General features: G+C 42.5%; 1 protein-coding gene across 1 annotated transcript; it reads left to right on the forward strand.

Annotated features, from left to right (window-relative positions):
• Positions 1 to 1,207: 1,207 nt before the first annotated feature.
• On the forward strand, positions 1,208 to 7,674 carry LOC309800617 (arylacetamide deacetylase-like 3; the record flags this gene model as incomplete). The annotated part of the gene is made up of 3 exons (XM_082614782.1): positions 1,208 to 1,375; positions 4,001 to 4,212; positions 7,467 to 7,674. 3 exons carry the CDS (start codon positions 1,208 to 1,210, stop codon positions 7,672 to 7,674), a joined length of 588 nt encoding a protein of 195 aa, XP_082470908.1.
• Positions 7,675 to 22,322: the final 14,648 nt, after the last annotated feature.

The following is a 22,322-nucleotide window of genomic DNA, read 5'->3' on the forward strand; positions in this document are numbered from 1 at the left end:
AATCCAAGTCTTACTAACTCAGGGTTTTTCATCCTTGTCACTATTGATACATTGGACCAGATAATTCCTTGTTCTGGGGACCATCCTGTGCACTGTACGATGCTTCCCAAAATCTCTGGCATCGACCGGCGAGATGCCAGTGTCAGTCCCTGCCCCCACGGAGTTGTGACAACCAAAAATGTCTCCAGATGTGTCCTGGGGGGGGTAAAATCCCCCTGTGTAAAAACCGCTGCCCTGACACCACGGTGGGGAGGTGAGAAAGATAGTAGACATCATCATTGTTACAGACGATGAGGGACTTTGTTGTTAGGGAAGACTTTGAACGCTGATATCAACCTCTGACTCAACCTGGAAAGACAGGTGAGCTCAGCTTTTTTTTTTTTTCTGCTTTATGATGAAAAGGACAAAGCCTGTTTATTCATTCCTTCATTCAACAGACATTGCTGAGCACCTACCATGTACCAAACCGTGATCTAGCCTTTGAGGACAAAGCAAGTAAGAAAACAAAAATTCCTGTCCTCACAGAGGTTACGTTCAAGGCAGTAAGTGAACAAGTGAAGCACGTGGTATCTCAGGCAATGATAAAGGCCATAGAGACAGAGTATGCAGGTAGGACCAGGGTGGGTATAGGAAGGCTTGTGGGTACTTACAGTGTTAAATAAGGTGGCCAGGGACGGCCTCACTCAGAAGGTGACATTTGAGCAGAGTCGCAGTCACAGCAGAGGAGGGTTGAAGTGAGCTGAAGTCTCAGGGAAGAATTGTGTAGGTAACTGTAAGTGCCTAGGCCCTGGGGCCTCCTTGGCAGGCTGAGGATCAGTAAGTGCAACCAGAGCAGAATTAGGAGGTGGTGATGAGGTCCCAGGGCTGGTGGAGGGAATAGTGTTTGTGATGTCCACGGTGACTTATCCAAGGCCATTTCTAGTAGCAATTCCGGGATGCAAGCTCCGACTTCGGAGCTCTCCTTTCCAGCTGCATCAGGTTGCATGAGCCACTTTCTCCTCCGCATGGGCCCTGTCCTAGAACCAGGCCCTCACCTGAGTCTGTGACTCACCTGGCTGGACCAATGCTTGCAGGACATGGGGAGGCGGTGAGGGCAGGTTGTGATGTATAAGTGGAGGAGGTCTGCTGACTCCCATCCGAGTCCTAAATAGCCTGTCCTGAGCACAGCCTCCTGAGCACAGGCCTCTCCCATGGTGGAATCAGCAAGATGTTCTTGCTCCTGCTTCTGGTCCTTGCTACAGCCTGCGTGTTCTCCATGGGGGTGGGGCTGTGGGTTGTCGGCAACCACTTCCTCACTGCAGACATCCCTGCAGCCGTTGGCCACCCCGTGAAACTTCAGGTCCTCCATTGCTTCTTCCAGCTGTCGGTGACATGGGTGAGTTTTGTGTTTTACTTGTCTGCTCTTTCTGAGGATTAAGGAGGGAGTTGGGGAAACACGTGCCAGAATCTTCTAGTTGAATTAATAGTGGTATTATGGCGGTGGAGGCTGACAGCATATTTCAGACCTGAGTAATTTCTATTGGATAACATGGCCCTTAACCTCTTCCTGGTGTTTCTCAAGCTGGACTGGGCTAAGAGCCACAACATTCAAAAAATGATTCACTTTCTCAGCTAACAGAGAAATTCCACCCTGCCTCCTGTGCCACCCACCACTCTGTGAAGCTGTGACGATAGGAATAATCTTCACAGGGCTCTTGTTACTACCTACCTGCTACCTAGAAGCAGCCAACAACACGATAAAGAAATGTAGCAGATGGGTAAATTAGGACGGATGAGCAAAACTACAGAATGTGACTTTTTAGAAAAATATTTTGTTGCTTTTGAGAGATGGAAAACTGTTCCTGTCCTATAGTCAGACCCTGCTCATTGTTGCTGGTGTGTGTAATTTAATCAGATCCTTGGAAGTAGATCATGGTGAGGATCGAGTAAATGGTGCCAATAAGGATTCGCTGTACTTTTCCAGAAGGGCTGACAGAGACTGAATATAGGAAATATGTTTCTTAAGTCTCTTACTACATGAAAAGGGATTGCAAGCACCTGTTCTCCCTGCAGGCCTTGAGGGAGGAGAACCCAGGAGCCAGTTTTCTTACCTGCAGGCTCAGCTTTTACAAGATGGGATGGTTCAGTCCTGTGGTTTTTCTGGCCTTGAGTCTCATAGTCTACACTCCAGGTTTCCAAATATAGTGACTCAGTTTCCTCATCTGCAAAATCAGGGAAAGTAAGAGACCCCACTTCAGAGCATTTGGTGGGGATGCAATGAGTTAATCTATCCAGAGTGGGCTTTACATGCCTAGCACAGAGTAAGCCGTTCATAAATAGTAGCCTTATTGCTATTTTTTGGATTTGTTTTTTTCTACAAAGTTGTGTTGTGTAACTGCTGTGTGTCATTCTCCCTTTCCAGCTTGGAGGATCAGTGATGGGCAAGAGAAATAAAATCCCAGACAGAGTCGGCCTGCAGGGAGTTTGGACACTCATGGCAGGGAGGGGTGAGGAGGCAGCAATAAATAAGCAAACTCACTACAAATAAACAAAGTGACAGAGTGGCAGGTGCTGTGAGGAGAGTAAAACAGGGCAGTAGAGTGCAGTAGGGCTTCTTAACCTGGGGTTCCTAGAACCCCCCAAGGGCAACAGAATGCAAAGAGCCCATGAATTTGGATGGGGTGGAAATTGCCCCATTTTCACTAACCTCTAATGCAAATGTAGTATTATTTCCTTTCATTATGCATGAAGGGGACAAACTACCGCTGGGACAGCAGAACCCTTGACTTTGTCACCAAGAGGAATCACGGATATTTTCAGAGCCTATTATAGCTACTGCAGAGATTGCAAAAAATCGCATATGTGCCTCGTTCCTTTGAAATTATAATAGTATTAGACCAGCCACTAGATCTCCTATTTAGTGTGCTAATAAGGAAGCATATTAGGTATATTATTACAGCATACATTTACTCTAGTATTTTGATAACCATATTTCAGTAAAATGTAATAATCCCATGTATTTTAGTTGATGTATTCAAAGGTGTTCTGTGAAAACGTCCACGAGCTTCACTAAAAGCTACAGTGGCCTTGGTACAGGAAGAGTGAGGAACCACTGGAAAGAGAATGCCTGGGGGAGAGTCCACGTTCCTTGTTTTTACTGATTGATTGATTGATTGCGGTACGCGGGCCTCTCACTGCTGTGGCCTCTCCCGTTGCGGAGCACAGGCTCCGGACGCACAGGCTCAGCGGCCACGGCTCACGGGCCCAGCCGTTCCGCGGCATGTGGGATCTTCCTGGACCGGGGCATGAACCCATGTCCCCTGCATCGGCAGGCGGACTCTCAACCACTGCGCCACCAGGGAAGCCCTATATTTATTTTTTATCCTGCAAACTTACAGACATGACTCAAAGGAGACAGAAGAATATAAAGAAGCCCCAGACACCCAACCCAGAGCATTCATGATTATCCCAGCCAATCTCATTTCATCTGTGCTCCCACATTTACCCTCATTCTCATTTTCTCACGAGTGGATCCTGGACGTGGTATTATTTTATCTAAAAATATTTCTGTAGGTATCTCTAAAAAATAAGAACTGTCTCCCCATCCCTTTTAAAAAACATAACCACAATGCAGTCATCACGTCTTAAAAATAGCAGCAAATGCTCAGGATGGCCATGATGACTAGGGTGGTCCAGAGGGTCTCCCTGGGAAGAGACGTCACATCCAGGCTGAGGTGGGGGGCGTTCCAGGTTAGAGGGACCCTCGAGGGGTGGCCAGAAACCTGGTTTGTGGGGCTGGGTGCCTGGGGAGAGAGGAGGGAGAGGAGTTGGTGCTGGGGCAGCGTGGGCCTGGGGGTGGGTGGATTTTCTGCAGGTGTGATGCAAGCACAGCACGGGGACCTGCAGGGCTATGGTCCAGTCTGCCCTCCAGCCGCTCTGCGGAGGGGGCCGCGGTGGCAGGGCTCCGGCACGGCACACGCTGAAACCCTCCCCGCCCCATTTCCTCTTCTCTCACCAACAGGGGACGATTTTTGAGAAACTGAGAATCTGTTCTATGCCCCAATTTGTCCGTTTCATTCACGAGCTGGTGCCGCTAAAGAAGGATCCGGATAGGATAGTCAAGGACCTCTGGTACGGGAGGATCCCTGTGAAGCTGTACCAGCCCAAGGCGTCCTCAAGCACCCTCAGGTCTGGCATCGTGTTCTGCAAGGCGGGGCATCGTAGGGAGCTTGAGTAAGAGTCCTTCCCTCAGACCACCCCGCCCGGAGTGTGATCTTCTCAGAGCAGAGCTGGGTGGACACCCATCTTCCAGCGGGCGGTGGCGCTCCCGTCATCTCCCCAAGGTCTCAAAGCTGCTATTATGACCAGGGAACGCCAGGACAGTTAGCGGGGCCCAGATCATTCAGGCTAAGATATGGAATGTATTGACCACTTCCTGGAAGTAAGGATATATATATATATAGTACCTATGTATATCTATATATAGTTATATATTTATATATATATATTGTACCTATGTATATATATATATTTATATATTTATATATATATAGTACCTATGTATATATATGCCTGTGTATGTGTATCTGTGTATGTGTCTGTGTGTATATATATGTGTGTGTGTATATATGTATATAAATATATACAATTCACGTAACATAAAATTAACCATTTTAAAGTGTACAGTTCAGTGGCATTCAGTACATTGAAATGTTGCGTGACCACTGCCTCTATTTAGCTGGAAATAAGGATTAAAAAAAATGAAAATAATTAAACACACAATTGTTTCATGATAGCTATTGATTAAGGCAAATTCTGGTACAGGCAGACAGTTTTTCTCAACTCTTTTTTTTCTCAACAAAGAGTTGATAAAAATTAATGAGGGAAAAAATGCAAAATTGAGACGATGTTATTGTTTTAATTTTTTCCATCATGAATTAAGGAGAAAAACCACCATTATATAGTGCTTTCTAACCTGTGGAATGCCAGGGTCGTGTAGTCTTTGAGAATAAGGGATTTAATGTGACCATGGTTTTGATTTGGTCTGTGTTATCAATGGTAGTAATAGCCAATATTTATTGGTTGATATTTATTAATATTAATATTTCCATGGCAGATCCTGTGGAAGCCGTGTATATGTATGATCTCATCTAAGCCTCCAACAGCCCTATCACTGTCATTATCCCCATTTTACAGAAGGGGAAATTGAACCTCAGGGAGGTGAAGGGACTTGCCCCCTACCACTTCAGGTCAAGCTAAAAGGAGGCAAATTTGGGATTTGAACTTGGGTCTGAATCCAGAGCTCACCCCCTGAACCACTGTGCTCCATGGCCAGACAGCTTCTCAGATGCTGTGAATGAATTGGAGAATTTGACGGGGTTGGTGGGGGGTGAGTCTTAGAGAAAGTTGTTGAGACAGTGCCACAGAGGAGAGGTAGTGAGAAGGTTGAGAGAGGGAGGCTGCTGAGACCTAGAGGAGAGTCTGCAAAATCTTGTTAGAATCAACCTAGGCACTCCGTCTGTCATGGCTGTTAGTGAGAAGGGCCAGTTGAGGATGGCTGGCAAAGGAAACCCACTAGCTTCCTAGCTTGAATGTTTCAAACCTTTCATTTTCTAGAAACTCACCGTGGCTTATGCTGTCATTTGTGCGAGGAGATCACTCTCAGTGGTTCTAGCAGTTGGGTGAGTAAGGGGAAGATGGGGAGGTGCTGGGATTCCAGGAGTGCCAGGGCAATGATGGGGAGGGAGGCTGGGGCTGGGGGGACAGCAGGGGCAGGGCACAGGCTGTGAGAAGCCAGTGAGCAGGAGGGCAAGGAAAAGGGAGGGGAAGGGAGAGACAGGGAGAGGCAGAGATGGGGCACTCCTTCCTGCGGGTGACCCTTAGGTATGTTTAAACGATGCCTTTTGAGCACTGCATCATCTGGAAACTGGACCGGGTCGGGGGGTGGTCTTCGTGAAGCAAATACAGTGCAGAGCTCCACCACCAGTGCACATCTGGGTGGAACACTCTTCATTGAGCAGAATAGCCCTGCACATTCCGAACTCTTAGCACCTCCCTCCACTAAATGCCCACAGTGCCCTGTGCTGTAAGCCCGGCAACTTCAAACACTGCTACATCATTTCCAAGTGCTTCCAAGAGGGAGGTCCACCCTGGTGAGAGCCACAGAAGGAAGCAGGAAAAATTTAAAAGCCACTCTCTCTCTTAACCAATCTGGGAGTGTCACCCTACAATCTGGAACCTCGAAGGGGCAGGAGAGACCTGGGACGGGCCCTCCCTGGGTCTCCACATCAGGCAAACTGGACACATATGAGGAGCATACTGAACACTATAGTGGTGTGGGCTCGCCCTCCTGCCCTGCTGCCTGACACATCGTCACCAGCGCCACGGTGGTTCCTCCTGATCAAGCACTTCCTGAAGTTTCATTTAAATGCAACATGCCATAAAGAAATACCCACTGCCCACGTCTTCGTGGGAATACAGCCAGTGGAGTAAGTAAAAATTACAGAAGTCAGTCCTGGATGAGAGAGAGAGACCTGGAGAAACTCCTCACTTTACAATTCTTGGCTCCAAAACTATTTCTGCAATGGGATGGAAATCTTGACCCAGTTGTTGGCCACTATATGTCTTACCATTCTGGTTGTGCTGAAACAAGAGGTCATCAGTAGAATATACTAGCAAATCCCTGCAAGAAAGTTATTTTATGACTCCAAGGGAGAATGGCGTTTTGGAGTTGAAAGCATTGTTGTCCCAGCCTGAACCTAGGGTAGCTTAGAACAGGGAGCATCAGAATAGAAATGACTGACAGAAGATTTGTTGAGTCCATAAAGTATTTCCTTTTTTTTTTTTTAAATTAAATTTAAAAAAATGAGGTCAGCATTTAAAATGGTGAAATTCCTTGCCAACCCCAGATTTCTGGAATCTCTTGAAAGATGAGGCGGTCTAGCACTGCCAAGCTGGCATAACTGCATGAACATGGAGCCATGGTCTGGAGTGGGCATGGCTGATCTGGAGGGACCGTATGTTAGCTGCTAGCCCCTTCTGGTATTTAAGTCTTCAAGATCCTCCCACAAAACTTGTGAACATGGCAGGATTACTTAGAATCTACACCCAAGCAAGTCTTATAAAAGAATAAAAACAGGCGTGAGTCAGGGAAGAAGCATCAGGTATGTTCAGAAAGCTGGGGATCATGTTGATGCTAGCTAAGCTGTTGACCATTAGGTGGATGACAGGGCTCTTGTGGTCACAGACTGTCCCCCCAGTAGGCATCGAGACAGTGGGAATAGCATACCACTTTCTGAGCCTACATGCCCGGCACTGAAGGCTTTATGTTTGTCACCTAGTTTAAGCTTTCTACTTTAACGTCACCTGCCCAGGCTTCAGAAAAAGGTTAATGGAAGAAATCTGGGCTGAAGGATGTTAGACACAGGTGTCTTGGGCTCTGTGGTGAGTGGAAACTGTGCTCCTTATTTCCTTTTCCAATACCACAGGATGCTCAAGCATAGGTTTCCGGTGACAGTAAGAGACTCCATGGTGGCTACCATCCACTTCTTGAAGTCCTTGAATACATATGGGGCAGATCCAGCCTGGGTCGTGGTCTGTGGTGACAGTGTGGGTGGGGGCCTGGCAGCAATACTTTGTCAAAACCTTGTGGACAGTTCTGATCTCCCCAAGATCTGTGCTCAGATCCTGATCTAAGCCGCTCTCCAAGCCCTGGATTTCCAGCCTCCTTCTTATCAGCGGAACAAGGACATTCCACTGCTCAGGCAGAATTTGGCCTTGTACCGTTGGTGTGGTTACCTGGACGTCAGCCCCTCCTGGGGCTGTCATCCCTGCGGTGGAAGGTGGGGTCAACTCCACCTGGTGCTTGGATGGGCATGGAGGATGGAGTGAGTGCTCCCTCACACTAACACTTACTCCAATATACAAGCTAAACTGAAGCCTGAGTCAAGGTCCTTGGAAGTGGCAAGAGATGTCAAGGACCACTGGGCAAGTTGACCACCTGCCACTTAGGAATAAAAATTCCTTTGAAAGGGATGGCCCAGGCTCTCATGCTGGCCCCATCTGGCCTTCAGGAGGCTCTGCTCCTGGTTGGCCAGTGGTTTTTATAGGCCAATATTCAAGTCTACTGCCCAAAGGACCCCATGTTTGCCCTTACCTTGCTTTCAGTTGAAAGTTCATGCTGAAACATGGGACAGAGAGGAATCCCATTGGATGGCTTCTTGGTCCATTCACAGCAGGAAGACCAGCTTTGTTGGAGAAATAGGACCCACTTACTGAAAGCACATATTTTGGTGGCCACTCAGCTGTTGGGGAGCACTGTCCCTTCTGAGACAGGCCTCTGAGTTGAGTCTGGGTAGGTTCCCCTCCTGGATTGTTGTCTTGATTCACCCCTGCCTCTGGAGATAGGTAGAGGGACATGAGCTGGCCTTCTGGAAATTTGGGTGGTCGGCTCTTCTACAGTGGGCTGGTGAGGAGTGGGTGAGCCACAGGAAGATGGTGCCCAGTGGAGATGAGTGGGTTACACTTTCGTGTCTGGAAGAACTGTTGGGTGGGCTCATTTCTGAAGCTGCTTCCTTCTGCAGATCATGGGAGAAATAAAGCACTTTCACCCCCAATGGCTGGTTTGATCTGGAGACCCAATGCTCATCTCTTCTCCTTTACCGATGCATTGCTATCCTTCCTGAAGCCCGTCATGAGGCTCAGGGAATGGAAAAGGGATAGGAATAAATGTTTCCTGAGAGCCAGCTGCATGCCAGGCTCCGTACTGGGCTGTTTAAATCTACCACCTCACTGTGATGAGAAACACATGTGCTGGCTTGCTGCCTAAGCATTTTATAGTATGACAGCCCTGCTCACATCCAGAGTCTGGACATTTTGATAAAGACCCGAGCTTAGGATTCCTACCACAAGTTCCTGCTTTGCTTTGCCCTGGTCACCTTTTAAAATAACCACTTAGAGTTGAGCCTGTGAAAAGTTAGTGACCTCCACCCCAGTCACCTTAGAAGGAACAGGTGCTTGCTTGCTGCCCTGCTGGCCATATCCTGATCACTCATGACCTGGAACAGAGGACTGCTCTCCCCACTGCTCACGAAAAATAATAAATCTTGTTACTTTACCTCCTTTGTGTGAGTGTATTGAAACTGCACCTTCAGTTGAAATGACCCCTGGGTTTTTGCTTCCCCAGAGCAGGAGTTCAGATGCAGGGTGGGGGAGCTCCCTGCTGACCCCGTGTGGGTGGGTTGTGCCCCCTCATTCATCAGGTAATCATCTGCATAGTCTTAATTTAATATACCAGCTACACCGCTCCCCCCGCCGCCATATGTGCCTCACATGAATTCTACAAAGTGGGTATTCTTTTTAAAATAATTTATCTATTTTATACATATTAGTGTATATATGTCAATCCCAATCTCCCACTTCATCCCACCCTCCCCCAAAGTGGGTATTCTTAAGCCCACTTTACAGATGAGAAAACTGAGGCCCAGAGACATTAATAACAATACTTATTTCCTGACCTTTTCCAGTCAGGCTCAAGGCCAGCTGATTCAGTAGTTTACCCAAGGCTGTGTAGTTGGCCGGGCACTGAGCATTGCAGCCCTGGTCTGTCTGACAACAAACCTTTTCTGCTGAGCTCTATGGTCCATTAGCTCTTTTCTTTCCTATCATTCAGAATTAAAATGAGAGACACGACTGAGCCACATGACCTTATGTGAGTCATTTCCCATCCAGCTGGGTGTCAGCCTCCCTCTGATCTGAATTAGACTGATAACGCCAAGTCTTTTTGCCATCATTTTTTGTTTGTTTTGCTTCCTTGACTGTAACTTTCTCTAAGTCTGAATGGCTTTGGAATTGGTAACTATAGCCCACTCCAGGAATGCACAGCTGATGTGCCCCACTAATACGGCTCAGGAGAGATGGACACCTCCATACCGGAGCCCAGGTGCTCCGGGAGTGTTTTTTTTTTTTTTTTTTTTTTTGCGGTACGCGGGCCTCTCACTGTTGTGGCCTCTCCTGTTGCGGAGCACAGGCTCCAGACGCGCAGGCTCAGCGGCCATGGCTCACGGGCCCAGCTGCTCCGCGGCATGTGGGATCTTCCCGGACTGGGGCACGAACCCGTGTCCCCTGCATCGGCAGGAGGACTCTCAACCACTGCGCCACCAGGGAAGCCCTCCGGGAGTGTTTTCTCAGTAAGTTCCCAGGACTTTCGCTGGAAAGATCCGCCAGTTAGCCCGGGGCAAGTGCCATCAGATAGAAAATAACGTGTTGCATCCCAGATCGCTTTCTTTTGTCAGAAGGCAACTGAGGACAAGATCTTAGGGCAAAGTAGAAAAAAACTGTGTCCTCCTCAGGGTACTCCTCACCCCCACCCAGGAACTCCTTGACTGTCTGACCCCAGACCTTGTCTCCCTTTACCCCTGCAACCTCTGCTCCAGAGTGCCTGCCTGCTCTCTCCTCCTGTCCTAGTACAGGTTAGGCTCCACTGCAGTGACAAGTGGCCCCACAGTCTCAGTGGCTTATGACAGTAAAGGTCTATTTCCTGCTCAGTTACCTATTACATGACCCTCAAAGGTCAGCGACAGCTCTGATCCACATTTGTCTACTCCTGGATACAGGCTCTATTTGAAATATCTCCAGTCTCATGGCAGAGGGAAAAAGAACCTGGCAAATCACACACTGGCTCCCCAAGCTTCTGCTCAGAAGTGATGCTCACCTTTTCTGCTCACCTTTCGTTGGCCAGAGCAAGTCCTATGACCAAGCTTGATGTTGACAGAACAGGGAAGCATAATCCTCCCCAGAGAGGGGCGAGAGTTACTTTTGGACAACATTACAGCTTTCCACACTCTCATTCATAATATTTTCATTTCCATTCTACCTTAAAAATTCATTTTAAATTATGTAAGTGATACACAAATATATTCTCCTTTTATTTATTTATTCATTTTGGCCGTGCCACATGGCTTGCGGGATCTTACTTCCCAGACCAAGGAGAGAACATGCGTCCTCAGCAGTGAAAGCACAGAGTCCCAAACACTGGACCACCAGGGAATTCCCTTTTTTAAAAAAATTCTCCGTTTAGAGATAAGGCTAAAGTCCCTTTTGACCACCCTCCCTCTACTCTATTCCTTTTTATCTGGATTCATCCACTGTTACCTTTTTTAGGGGGTGGAGGGTAGGTTTTCCAACCCTTCAAAACCTGTTTCTATGCTTTCACATATGCAGATATGTACCCACAGAAAATATAGAGTATTATTTTGTGGGATGACTTTGACATATATTGTATATAACAGACACTATTCTGTACATGTTGTTCCACTTGAGATTTTTTTCACTCAACAACGTATCTTAGAAATCTAGCCTAGTAAACAACATAGATATATCTTGCTCTTTTTAGCTACTGCATGGTATTCCATGGTATGGCATATTACAATTCTTAGCCATTCCCTAGTGGTGGACACATTTAGTCTCTTTCCAGTTTTTCACAAACAATTCTGTAGTGAACATTTCTGCACATGCCCCCTTCTGCACTTGTGATTCTCTGTGATAGATTCAAGAAGGACTTTTGACCCTGAACAATTTTACACGTTGATAGATGCTACCAAGAAGCCTGTCCCATTCCTTTTTTTCCCTAGCAGGTCTCAGCTTTGGAGGAAGTAGTTGGATCGTAACCACCAATGCCAAAAGCAAAAAGAAAATTGATTTGCTTGACAACTGGTCGAGTGGGATGGAGTTGGCTGGCATGTCTGTATTTGAAAGGGAAAATTTCTTAACTCAATGAACCTTTCCAAGAATCAGTTGAGGAGTTTGGGCAGGCTGCAATATTGCTGGTGTGTTGTCTCTAACATCTTTTTCTCCATCTAACAAAGCAAAGGATGCCAGAGTCAGCAGATTGGCTCCTTGTTCCCAGGTTGTCAAGGCTTGCTCTTGGCTAGAACACCCCAGCTCCAACATTGCAGCTGGTTTCTTGCAAATTGCTGTGCAAGGTTGAATCAATTAAGGCAGTGCCTGGGGCTCAGTTTTCAAAGCACTTATCATCGTAGGAAAACCCCCACAAGAGTCTGATCTCCTTACAGTGAAGCAACTATGTCATCACCAAAGGATAGAACAGTTTTAATTTTAAGTCGAAGAGACACATTCTGGGTTTGTTATTGCTGCTTGGGCAAAGCCTCTTCTGCAAAGCCGCTTCCGGGAGGTGGAGTGATGGAGGACACACGGTCTGGAATCAATTAGAGGCCCAATATTGACTTAACCTTCTAGTCCCTCGGTTTTCTTGCCTTGAAATGGGGATAATCATATTGAATGCATAGAGGTGTTTGTAAAGCAGGCTGAATTGATGTTAGTTGTGATTAGCCATCTGCTGTTCAACAGATACAGTTACAGAGGTGCTGGTTATCAGACTCACAGCATATCCTCTGATGGGGATAACAAGCTGCTTTTGTGTTCAGGAATCCCCTCTTCAAAGAGAATCTAGAATTGTTCCCTTTGGGATATTTCTGCCCCAATTCCCCAAATTTACTCCTCTAATATAGGGAAAGGAATGGATTTTGTTATTAAAATAAACTTGGTTTAGGCACAAAGGGAGGAGAGGGTTGAACATTTATTGATCCCTTATATGTGATAGGCATTTTATGAAGTGCTTTGTAGGTGACATTTCACTGAATTCTCATAATCTTCTCTTATGAAATAAATGATATTTACTCCCAATTTACAGATTAGGAAACCAAGGCTGGCTGAACCAGGGAACTTGGCCAAAGTGAAACAGCTGGTAAGAGGTGAGACTGGAAGTGGAAACCAAGTTTGTCTGAGTACCCAGCAACCCCCCACTCCATTCCATTCCTTGTGCAATAACCCAAAGCTGATTGCCCACTTTTAAGAAGTATTTCTAGGATGCACTAGACCAGGAGAAGAGAAGTCAATTCATTATCCATCTTTGAGGTCTCACCATAGAAGGGTGCCACCTTCTGTAGAACTAGACCCTCGTCCTATGGGCACAGTGTCTGCTGTAGCTCCTCCAGTGTGGTGCTGAGCACACTGTGATTATTGTGATTATTCAATGACCGAAAGTGTCTGCTCCTAAACTAGATTAAAGTGATCCCCAGTTTCTAATATGCACAGGTGATTGGAAAAGCAAGTGACAATCATCTCTGGTGGAAGATAAATTCATCCTAGACCTTACCATTTAGTTTTTCAGATACCAGGCATACAAGAAGAGAAGCGATAGCAGCAGAAACCCACAGAAACAACAGTTAAAAAAAAAGGGGGGGCTTCCCTGATGGCGCAGTGGTTGAGAGTCCGCCTGCCGATGCAGGGGACACGGGTTCGTGCCCCGGTCCAGATCCCACATGCCGCAGAGTGGCTGGGCCCGTGAGCCATGGCTGCTGAGCCTGCATGTCCGGAGCCTGTGCTCCGCAACGGGAGAGGCCACAACAGTGAGAGGCCCGCGTACCACAAAAAACAAACAAAAACAACAACAACAAAAAAAAAGGAAGCCACTGTAAAATAACTCTGTTTATTATGTAGATAAAATAGCTGTGCTGAGAATTTCCTAAGATGATTGAATGATTCAGTATTAAAAAGTATTTTATACTTTTCAACATACTTATCTTTATATACTTTTTAAATATCTTTTGGGCAAAATCCTTAAACCATAAAATATTGACACAATAGAGGTGATCAACAATGCCACATTTTGGTTCTCTAAAAAGACTGATAAAATTGGTCAATATCTGATGAGATCAATAAAGAAGAAAAGGAAGAAGCACAAAGAGTAAATACTAGGAATAAAAAGGGACTTCAGCACAGATCCTAGAAATATTAAAAAGATGATAAGAGGACATTATGAACAACGTATGACCCCAAATTTGAAATTGAGATGCAATGTGTAAATTCCTAGAAAAATACAACTCACCAAACTGACAAAAAAGGAAAGAGAAAAATCTGATTAGTTTTGTAACTAATAAAAGATATTAAGTCTACAATGAAAAGCCTTCAAACAAAGAAAAACAAAAGAGAAATCTCCTGACCCTGATGCCTTGACTTATTTAATATTCAGGGATGAAATACATTAATCTTATGTAAACTTTCCTAGAGAATATAAAAAGTAGGCATATTCCTTTATGAGGTTAACTTAATATTTAAAAATTATTTATTTGTTTATTTTCTTATTAGTCATCCATTTTATACACATCAGTGTATACATGTAAATCCCAATCGCCCAATTCATCACACCACAACTCCCACCCCTTGCCACTTTCTCCCCTTGGTGTCCATATGGTTTTTCTCTACTTCTGTGTCTCAATTTCCGCTCTGCGAACAGGTTCATCTGTACCATTTTCTAGGTTCTACACATATGCGTTAATATACGATATTTGTTTTTCTCTTTCTGACTTAACTTCACTCAGTATCACAGTCTCTAGATGCATACACGTCTCTACAAATGACCCAATTTCATTCCTTTTTATGGCTGAGTAATATTCCATTGTATATATGTACCACATCTTCTTTATCCATTCGTCTGTCGATGGGCACTTAGGTTGCTTCCATGTCTTGGCTATTGTAAATAGTGCTGCAATGAACATTGGGGTGCATGTGTCTTTTTGAATTATGGTTTTCTCTGGGTATATGCCCAGTAGTGGGATTGCTGGGTCATATGGTAATTCTATTTTTAACTCTTTAAGGAACCTCCACACTGTTCTCCATAGTGGCTGTATCCATTTACATTCCCACAAACAGTGCAAGAGTGTTCCCTTTTCTCCACACCCTCTCCAGCATTTGTTGTTTGTAGATTTTCTGATGATGCCCATTCTAACTGGTGTGAGGTGATAACTCATTGTAGTTTTGATTTGCATTTCTCTAATAATTAGTGATGTTGAGCAGCTTTTCATGTGCCTCTTGGCCAACTTTATGTTTTCTTTAGAGAAACGTCTATTTAGGTCTTCTGCCCATTTTCGGATTGGGTTGTTTGTTTTTTTAATATTGAGCTGCATGAGCTATTTATATATTTTGGAGATTAATCCTTTGTCTGATGATTCATTTGTAAATATTTTCTCCCATTCTGATGGTTGTCTTTTTGTCTTGTTTATGGTTTCTTTGGCTGTGCAAAAGCTTTGAAGTTTCATTAGGTCCCATTTGTTTATTTTTGTTTTTATTTCCATTACTCTAAGAGGTGGATCAAAAATTATCTTGCTGCGATTTATGTCAGAGAGTGTTCTTCCTATGTTTTCCTCTAAGAGTTTTATAGTGTCTAGTCTTACATTTAGGTCTCGAATCCATTTTGAGTTTATTTTTGTGTATAGTGTTAGAGAGTGTTCAAATTTCATTCTTTTACATGTAGCTGTCCAGTTTTCCCAGCACCACTTATTGAAGAGGCTGTCTTTTCTCCATTGTATATCCTTGCCTCCTTTGTCATAGATTAGTTGAACACAGGTGTGTGGGTTTATGTCTGGGATTTCTATCCTGTTCCATTGATCTATATTTCTGTTTTTGTGCCAGTACCATGTTGTCTTGATTACTGTAGCTTTGTAGTATAGTATGAAGTCAGGGAGTCTGATTCCTCCAGCTCCGTTTTTTTGCCTCAAGACTGCTTTAGCTATTCGGGGTCTTTTGTGTCTCCATATAAATTTTAAGCTTTTTTGTTCTAGTTCTGTAAAAAATGCTATTGGTAAATTGATAAGGATTGCATTTAATCTGTAGATTGCTTTGGGTAGTATAGTCATTTTCACAATATTGATTCTTCCAATCCAAGAACATGGTATATCTCTCCATCTGTTGGTATCGTCTTTAATTTCTTTCATCAGTGTCTTATAGTTTTCTGCATATAGATCTTTTGTCTCCCTAGGGAGATTTATTCCTAGGTATTTTATTCTTTTTGTTGCAGTGGTAAATTGGAGTGTTTCCTTAATTTCTCTTTCAGATTTTTCATCATTAGTGTATAGGAATGCAAGAGGTTTCTGTGCATTAATTTTGTATCCTGCAACTTTACCAAATTCATTGATTAGCTCTAGTAGTTTTCTGGTGACATCTTTAGGATTCTCTATGTATAGTATCATGTCATCTGCAAACAGTGACAGTTTTACTTCTTTTCCAATTTCTATACATTTTATTTCTTTTTCTTCTCTGATTGCTGTGGCTAGGACTTCCAAAACTATGTTGAATAATAATGGTGAGAGTGGACATCCTTGTCTGGTTTCTGATCTTAGAGGAAATGCTTTCAGTTTTTCACCATTGAGAATGATGTTTGCTGTGGGTTTGTCATATATGACCTTTATTAAGTTGAGGTAGGTACCCTCTATGCCCACTTTCTGGAGATATTTTTTTTTTATCATAAATGGGTGCTAAATTTCTGAAGCTTTTTCTGCATCTATTGAGATGATCATATGGTTTTTAAGCTTCACCTTGTTAATATGGTGTATCACATTGATTGATTTGCATATATTGAAGAATTCTTGCATCCCTGGGATAAATCCCCCTTGATCATGGTGTATGGTCCTTTTAATGTGTTGTTGGATATGTTTGCTAGTATTTTGTTGAGGATTTTTGCATCTATATTCATCAGTGATATTGGTCTGTAATTTTCTTTTTTTGTAGTATCTTTGTCTGGTTTTGGTATCAAGCTGATGGTGGCCTCATAGAATGAGTTTGGGAGTGTTCCTTTCTCTGTAATTTTTTGGAGAAGGATGGGTGTTAGCTCTTCTCTAAATGTTTGATAGAATTCACCTGTGAAGCCATCTGGTCCTGGACTTCTGTTTGTTGGAAGATTTAAAATCACAGTTTCAATTTCATTACTTGTGATTGGTCTGTTCATATTTTCTATTTCTTCCTGGTTCAGTCTTGGAACATTATACGTTTCTAAGAATGTGTCCATTCCTTCCAGGTTGTCCATTTTATTGGCATAGAGTTGCTTGTAGTAGTCTCTTAAGATGTTTTGTATTTCTGTGGTATCTGTTGTAACTTCTCCTTTTTCATTTCTAATTTTATTGATTTGAGTCCTCTCCCTCTTTTTCTTGATGAGTCTGGCTAATGGTTTATCAATTTTGTTGATCTTCTCAAAGAACCAGCTTTTAGTTTTATTGATCTTTGTTATTGTTTTCTTTGTTTCTATTTCATTTATTTCTGCTCTGATTTTTATGATTTCTTTCCTTCTGCTAAGTTTGGGTTTTGTTTGTTCTTCTTTCTCTAGTTGCTTTAGGTGTAACATTAGATTGTTTATTTGAGATTTTTCTTGTTTCTTGAGGTAGGCTTGTATTGCTATAAACTTCCCTCTTAGAGCTGATTTTGCTGCATCCCATAGGTTTTGGATTGTTGTGTTTTCATTGTCATTTGTCTCTAGGTATTTTTTGGTTGCCTATTTGATTTCTTCAGTGGTCTCTTGGTTATTTAGTAATGTATTGTTTAGCCTCCATGTATTTGTGTTTTTTACTTTTTTTCCCTGTAATTGATTTCTAATCTCATAGCATTGTGGTCAGAGAAGATGCTTGGTACCATTTCAATTTTTTAAAATTTACTGAGGCTTGATTTGTGACCCAAGATGTGATCTATCCTGGAGAATGTTCCATGTGCACTTGAGAAGAAAGTGTAATCTGCTGTTTTTTGATGGAATGTCCTATAAATATCAATTAAATCTATCTGGTCTATTTTGTCATTTAAAGCTTGTGTTCCCTTATTAATTTTCTGTTTGGATGATCTGTCCATTGGTGTAAGTGAGGTGTTAAATTCCCCCACTATTATTGTGTTACTGTCAATTTCCTCTTTTAGAGATGTTAGCAGTTGCCTTATGCATTGAGGTGCTCCTATGTTGGGTGCATATATATTTATAATTGTTATATATTCTTCTTGGATTGATCCCTTGATCATTATGTAGTGTCCTTCTTTGTTTCTTGTAACATTCTTTATTTTAAAGTCTATTTTATCTGATATGAGTATTGCTACTCCAGCTTTCTTTTGATTTCCGTTTGAATGGGATATCATTTTCCATCTCCTCACTTTCAGTCTGTATGTGTCCCTAGGTCTGAAGTGGGTCTTGTAGACAGCATATATTTTATTTTATTTATTTTGCTGTATGCAGGCCTCTCACTGTTGTGGCCTCTCCCATTGCGGAGCCCAGGCTCTGGATGCACAGGCTCAGCGGCCATGGCTCATGTGCCTAGCTACTCCACGGCATGTGGGATCTTCCCGGACCAGGGCACGAACCCGTGTCCCCTGCATCGGCAGGTGGAATCTCAACCACTGCACCACCAGGGAAGCCCAACAGCATATATATGGGTCTTGTTTTTGTATCCATTCAGCGAGCCTGTGTCTTTTGGTTGGAGCAGTTAATCCATTCACATTTAAGGTAATTATCACTATGTATGTTCCTATTACCATTTTCTTAATTCTTTTGGGTTTGTTTTTGTAGGTCATTTTCTTCTCTTGTGTTTTCCACTTAGAGAAGTTCCTTTAGCATTTGTTGTAGAGCTGGTTTGGTGGTCCTGAATTCTCTTAGTTTTTGCTTGTCTGTACAGCTTTTGATTTCTCCATATAATCTGAATGAGATCCTTGCTTGATAGAGTAATCTTGGTTGTAGGTTCTTCCCTTTCAGCACTTTAAGTATATCATGTCACTTCCTTCTGGCTTGTAGAGTTTCTGATGATGAATCAGCTGTTAACCTTATGGGAGTTCCCTTGTATGTTATTTGTCGTTTTTCCCTTGCTGCTTTCAATAATTTTTCTTTGTCTTTAATTTTTGCCAATTTGATTACTATGTGCCTCAGCATGTTTTTCCTTGGGTTTACCCTGTATAGGACTCTCTGTGCTTCCTGGACTGGGGTGGCTATTTCCTTTCCCATGTTAGGGAAGTTTTAGACTATAATCTCTTGAAATACTGTCTCGGGTCCTTTCTCTCTCTCTTCTCTTTCTGGGACCCCTATAATGCAACTGTTGTTGTCTTTAATGTTGTCCCAGAGGTCTCTTAGGCTGCCTTCATTTCTTTTCATTCTTTGTTCTTTATTCTGGTCCGCAGCAGTGAATCCCACCATTCTGTCTTCCAGGTCACTTATCCGTTCTTCTGCCTCAGTTATTCTGCTATTGTTTCCTTCTAGTGTAGTTTTCATTTCAGTTAATGTATTGTTCATCTCTGTTTGTTTGTTCTTTACTTCTTCTAGATCTTTGTTAAACAATTCTTGCATCATCTCGATCTTTGCCTCCACTCTTTTTCTGAAGTCCTGGATCATCTTCACTATCATTATTCTGAATTCTTTTTCTGGAAAATTGCCTATCTCTGCTTCATTTAGTTGTTTTTCTGGGGTTTTATCTTGTTCCTTCATCTGGTACATAGCTCTCTGCATTTTCATCTTGTCTATCTTTCTGTGAATGTGGTTTTTGTTCCATAGGCTGCAGGATTGTAGTTCTTCTTGCTTCTGCTGTCTGCCCTCTGGTGGATGAGGCTATCTAAGAGGCTTGTGGAAGTTTCCTGATGGGAGGCATTGGTGGATGGTAGAGCTGGCTGTTGCTCTGGTGGGCAGAGCTCAGTAAAACTTTCAGGTTAACTTAATCTTAATAATAAAATCCCACAAAAACTGAGGAAATGAAAACTGCAGGCTATGAAAATCTTACTCATGTATACAGAGGCAAAAAAATTTTCTAAAACATATTTGGCAAGCAGATTCCAGAAATATTAGAAAAAGGATACTGTATCATGATCATATATACTAGAGTTTATGCTAGAAATGTAAGATCAGTTTAACATTGCAAAATTAATCAATACAATTTATCACATTAATGGATTCAATGAGAGAAAGTGTGTGATTATCTTAATAGATGCAAAAATTAAACATTTATTTATGGAAACTGTCTAAGCAAATTTAGAGTAGAAGGAAACTTCTTGAACTCAATAAACAGCATTTACAAAAACATCATACTTAATGGTAAACATTAAACATTTTTCCTTTGGTATTAGGAACAGGACAAGAGTTGCTCACTACCATTTTTAATCAACATTGTTCTGGTGGTTTTAGCCAATGCAAAAGACAAGTATAAAACCAGTTAGGATTGGAAAAGAGGAAATAAAATAGGTATTATTTGCAGATGCTATACTCCTGCATTCAGACTCTCAAAGAATCTACAGGGAAATTATTAGAATTAATAAGATAATTAACAAGGTTGATGGACATAAGGTTATTGTTTTAAAAAATTAATCGCATTTTAATATATAGGCAAGAATCAGAAAATGAAATAAAAATAATTTATTTAAGTAGCATAAAATACAAACTACATAGGAATAGATGATATCAAGAGAGTGAAAAGACAACTCACAGAATGAGAGAAAATATTTGCAAATCTTATATCTGATAAGAGATTAATATCCAGAATATAAATAACTCCTACAACTCAAACACACACACACATACACACACACAATTAAAAAATGAGCAAAGGACTTGAATAGGCATTTCTCCAAAGAAGATATGCAAATGGCCAATAAGCACAGGAAAAATGCTCAATATCGTTAGCCATTGGGAAAATATAAATTGAAACTACAATGAGATATCATCTCACACCCATTAGGATAGGCTATTACAAAAAGAAAATAAGAAAGGAAGAAAAAAAAGGAAAAATAACGTGTTGGCAAAAAATGGAGAAACAGGAACCCTGTGCATTGCTGGTGAGAATGTAAAATGGTGTGGTTGCTGTGCAAAATAGCTTTGTGGTGCTGATTCCACTCTTAGGTGAATACTCAAAAGAGTGTAGCTGAAACAGCTATCTGTAAACCAATGTTCACAGCAGCATTATTCACATAACCAAAAGGTAGAGACAATCCAATTGTCCATCAACAGATAAAGTGTGGTATACATATACACATAGTAGAATATTATTCAGCCATAAAAAGGAATGAAATTCTGACATATGCTACAACATGGATGAACCTTGAAAACATTTGATTAAGTGAAATAAGCTATAAGGTATCTAGAGTAGGCAAATTCATAGAGACAAGAAAGTAGAATAAAGGTTACCAGGGCTTGAGGGAAGAAGGAATGAGGAGTTATTGTTAATGGGTACATAATTTTTGTTTTGGATGATGAAAAAGTCCTAGAAGGTGTGGAGTAATGTAAACAAACACTCACACACTCTTGGGGGAGGATGTAAATTGATATAACTCTTTGGAAAATAGTTTGGCATTATCTAGCAAAGGTAAGACACACATACCCTATGACCCAGAAACCGCACTCCTAGGTATATATCTAACAGCAGAGGTTTTCAAAGCATAGTCCACAGACCCCCAGAGATCCCCAAGCTCCTTTTAGGGGATCTTCAAGGTCAACACTATTTTCTTTTTTTTTTTTTTTTTGGTGTGTATGACTGTTTTTTTTATTGGGGTATAGTTGTTTTACAACGTTGTGTTTGCTTCTATTGTACAGCAAAGTGAAGTAGAGTTCCCTGTGCTATACAGCAGGTTCTCATTAGTTATCTATTTTCTACATATTAGTTAGTGTAGATATGTCAATCCCAATCTCCTAGTTCATACCATCCCCCAACCCTTTGCCCCCTTGGTGTCCATATGTTTGTTCTCTATGTCTGTCTCTATTTCTGCCTTGCAAACAGTTTCATCTGTACCATTTTTCTAGATTCCACATATATGCATTAATGTATGATACTTGTTTTTCTTTTTCTGACTTACTTCACTCTGTATGACAGTCTCTAGGTCCATCCACATCTCTACAAATGACCTTATTTCATTCATTTTTATGGCTGAGTAATATTCCGCTGTGTATATGTACCATATCTTCTTTATCCATTCATCTGTTGATGGAGATTTAGGTTGTTTCCTTGTCCTGGCTATTGTAAACAGTGCTGCAATGAACACTGGGGTACATGTGTCTTTTTGAGTTATGGTTTTCTCAGGGTATATGCCCGGGAGTGGGATTGCTGGGTCGTATGGTACTTCTACTTTTAGTTTTTACGGAACCTCCATACTGTTCTCCATAGTGGCTGTATCAATTTACACTCCCACCAACAGTGTAATATTAAGATGTTATTTGCCTTTTTCCACGTTGTTGACATTTGCACCGATGGTGCAGAAACGATGGGGGTAAAACTGCCAGAGCCTGTGCATAAATCAAGGCGGTGCCGTTAACATTTGTATTCTCCACCACCACACACTCGCAGTTTTTAAAAAAAATTGCTAGTTTCACTTCGTCCCAGCTTACCCTTCACCCCCCGCCCCACGCCGTGTCCTCAAGTCCATTCTCTACATCTGCATCTTTATTCCTGTCCTGCCCTTAGGTTCATCAGAGCCATTTTTTTCTTTTTTTTAGATTCCATATATATGTGTTAGTGAAGTGAGACAGTAGCATGGACATATATACACTACCA

This window comes from Mesoplodon mirus (assembly GCF_964341445.2).
Source record: "Mesoplodon mirus genome assembly, chromosome: 3".
Lineage (NCBI taxonomy): Eukaryota > Metazoa > Chordata > Mammalia > Artiodactyla > Ziphiidae > Mesoplodon > Mesoplodon mirus.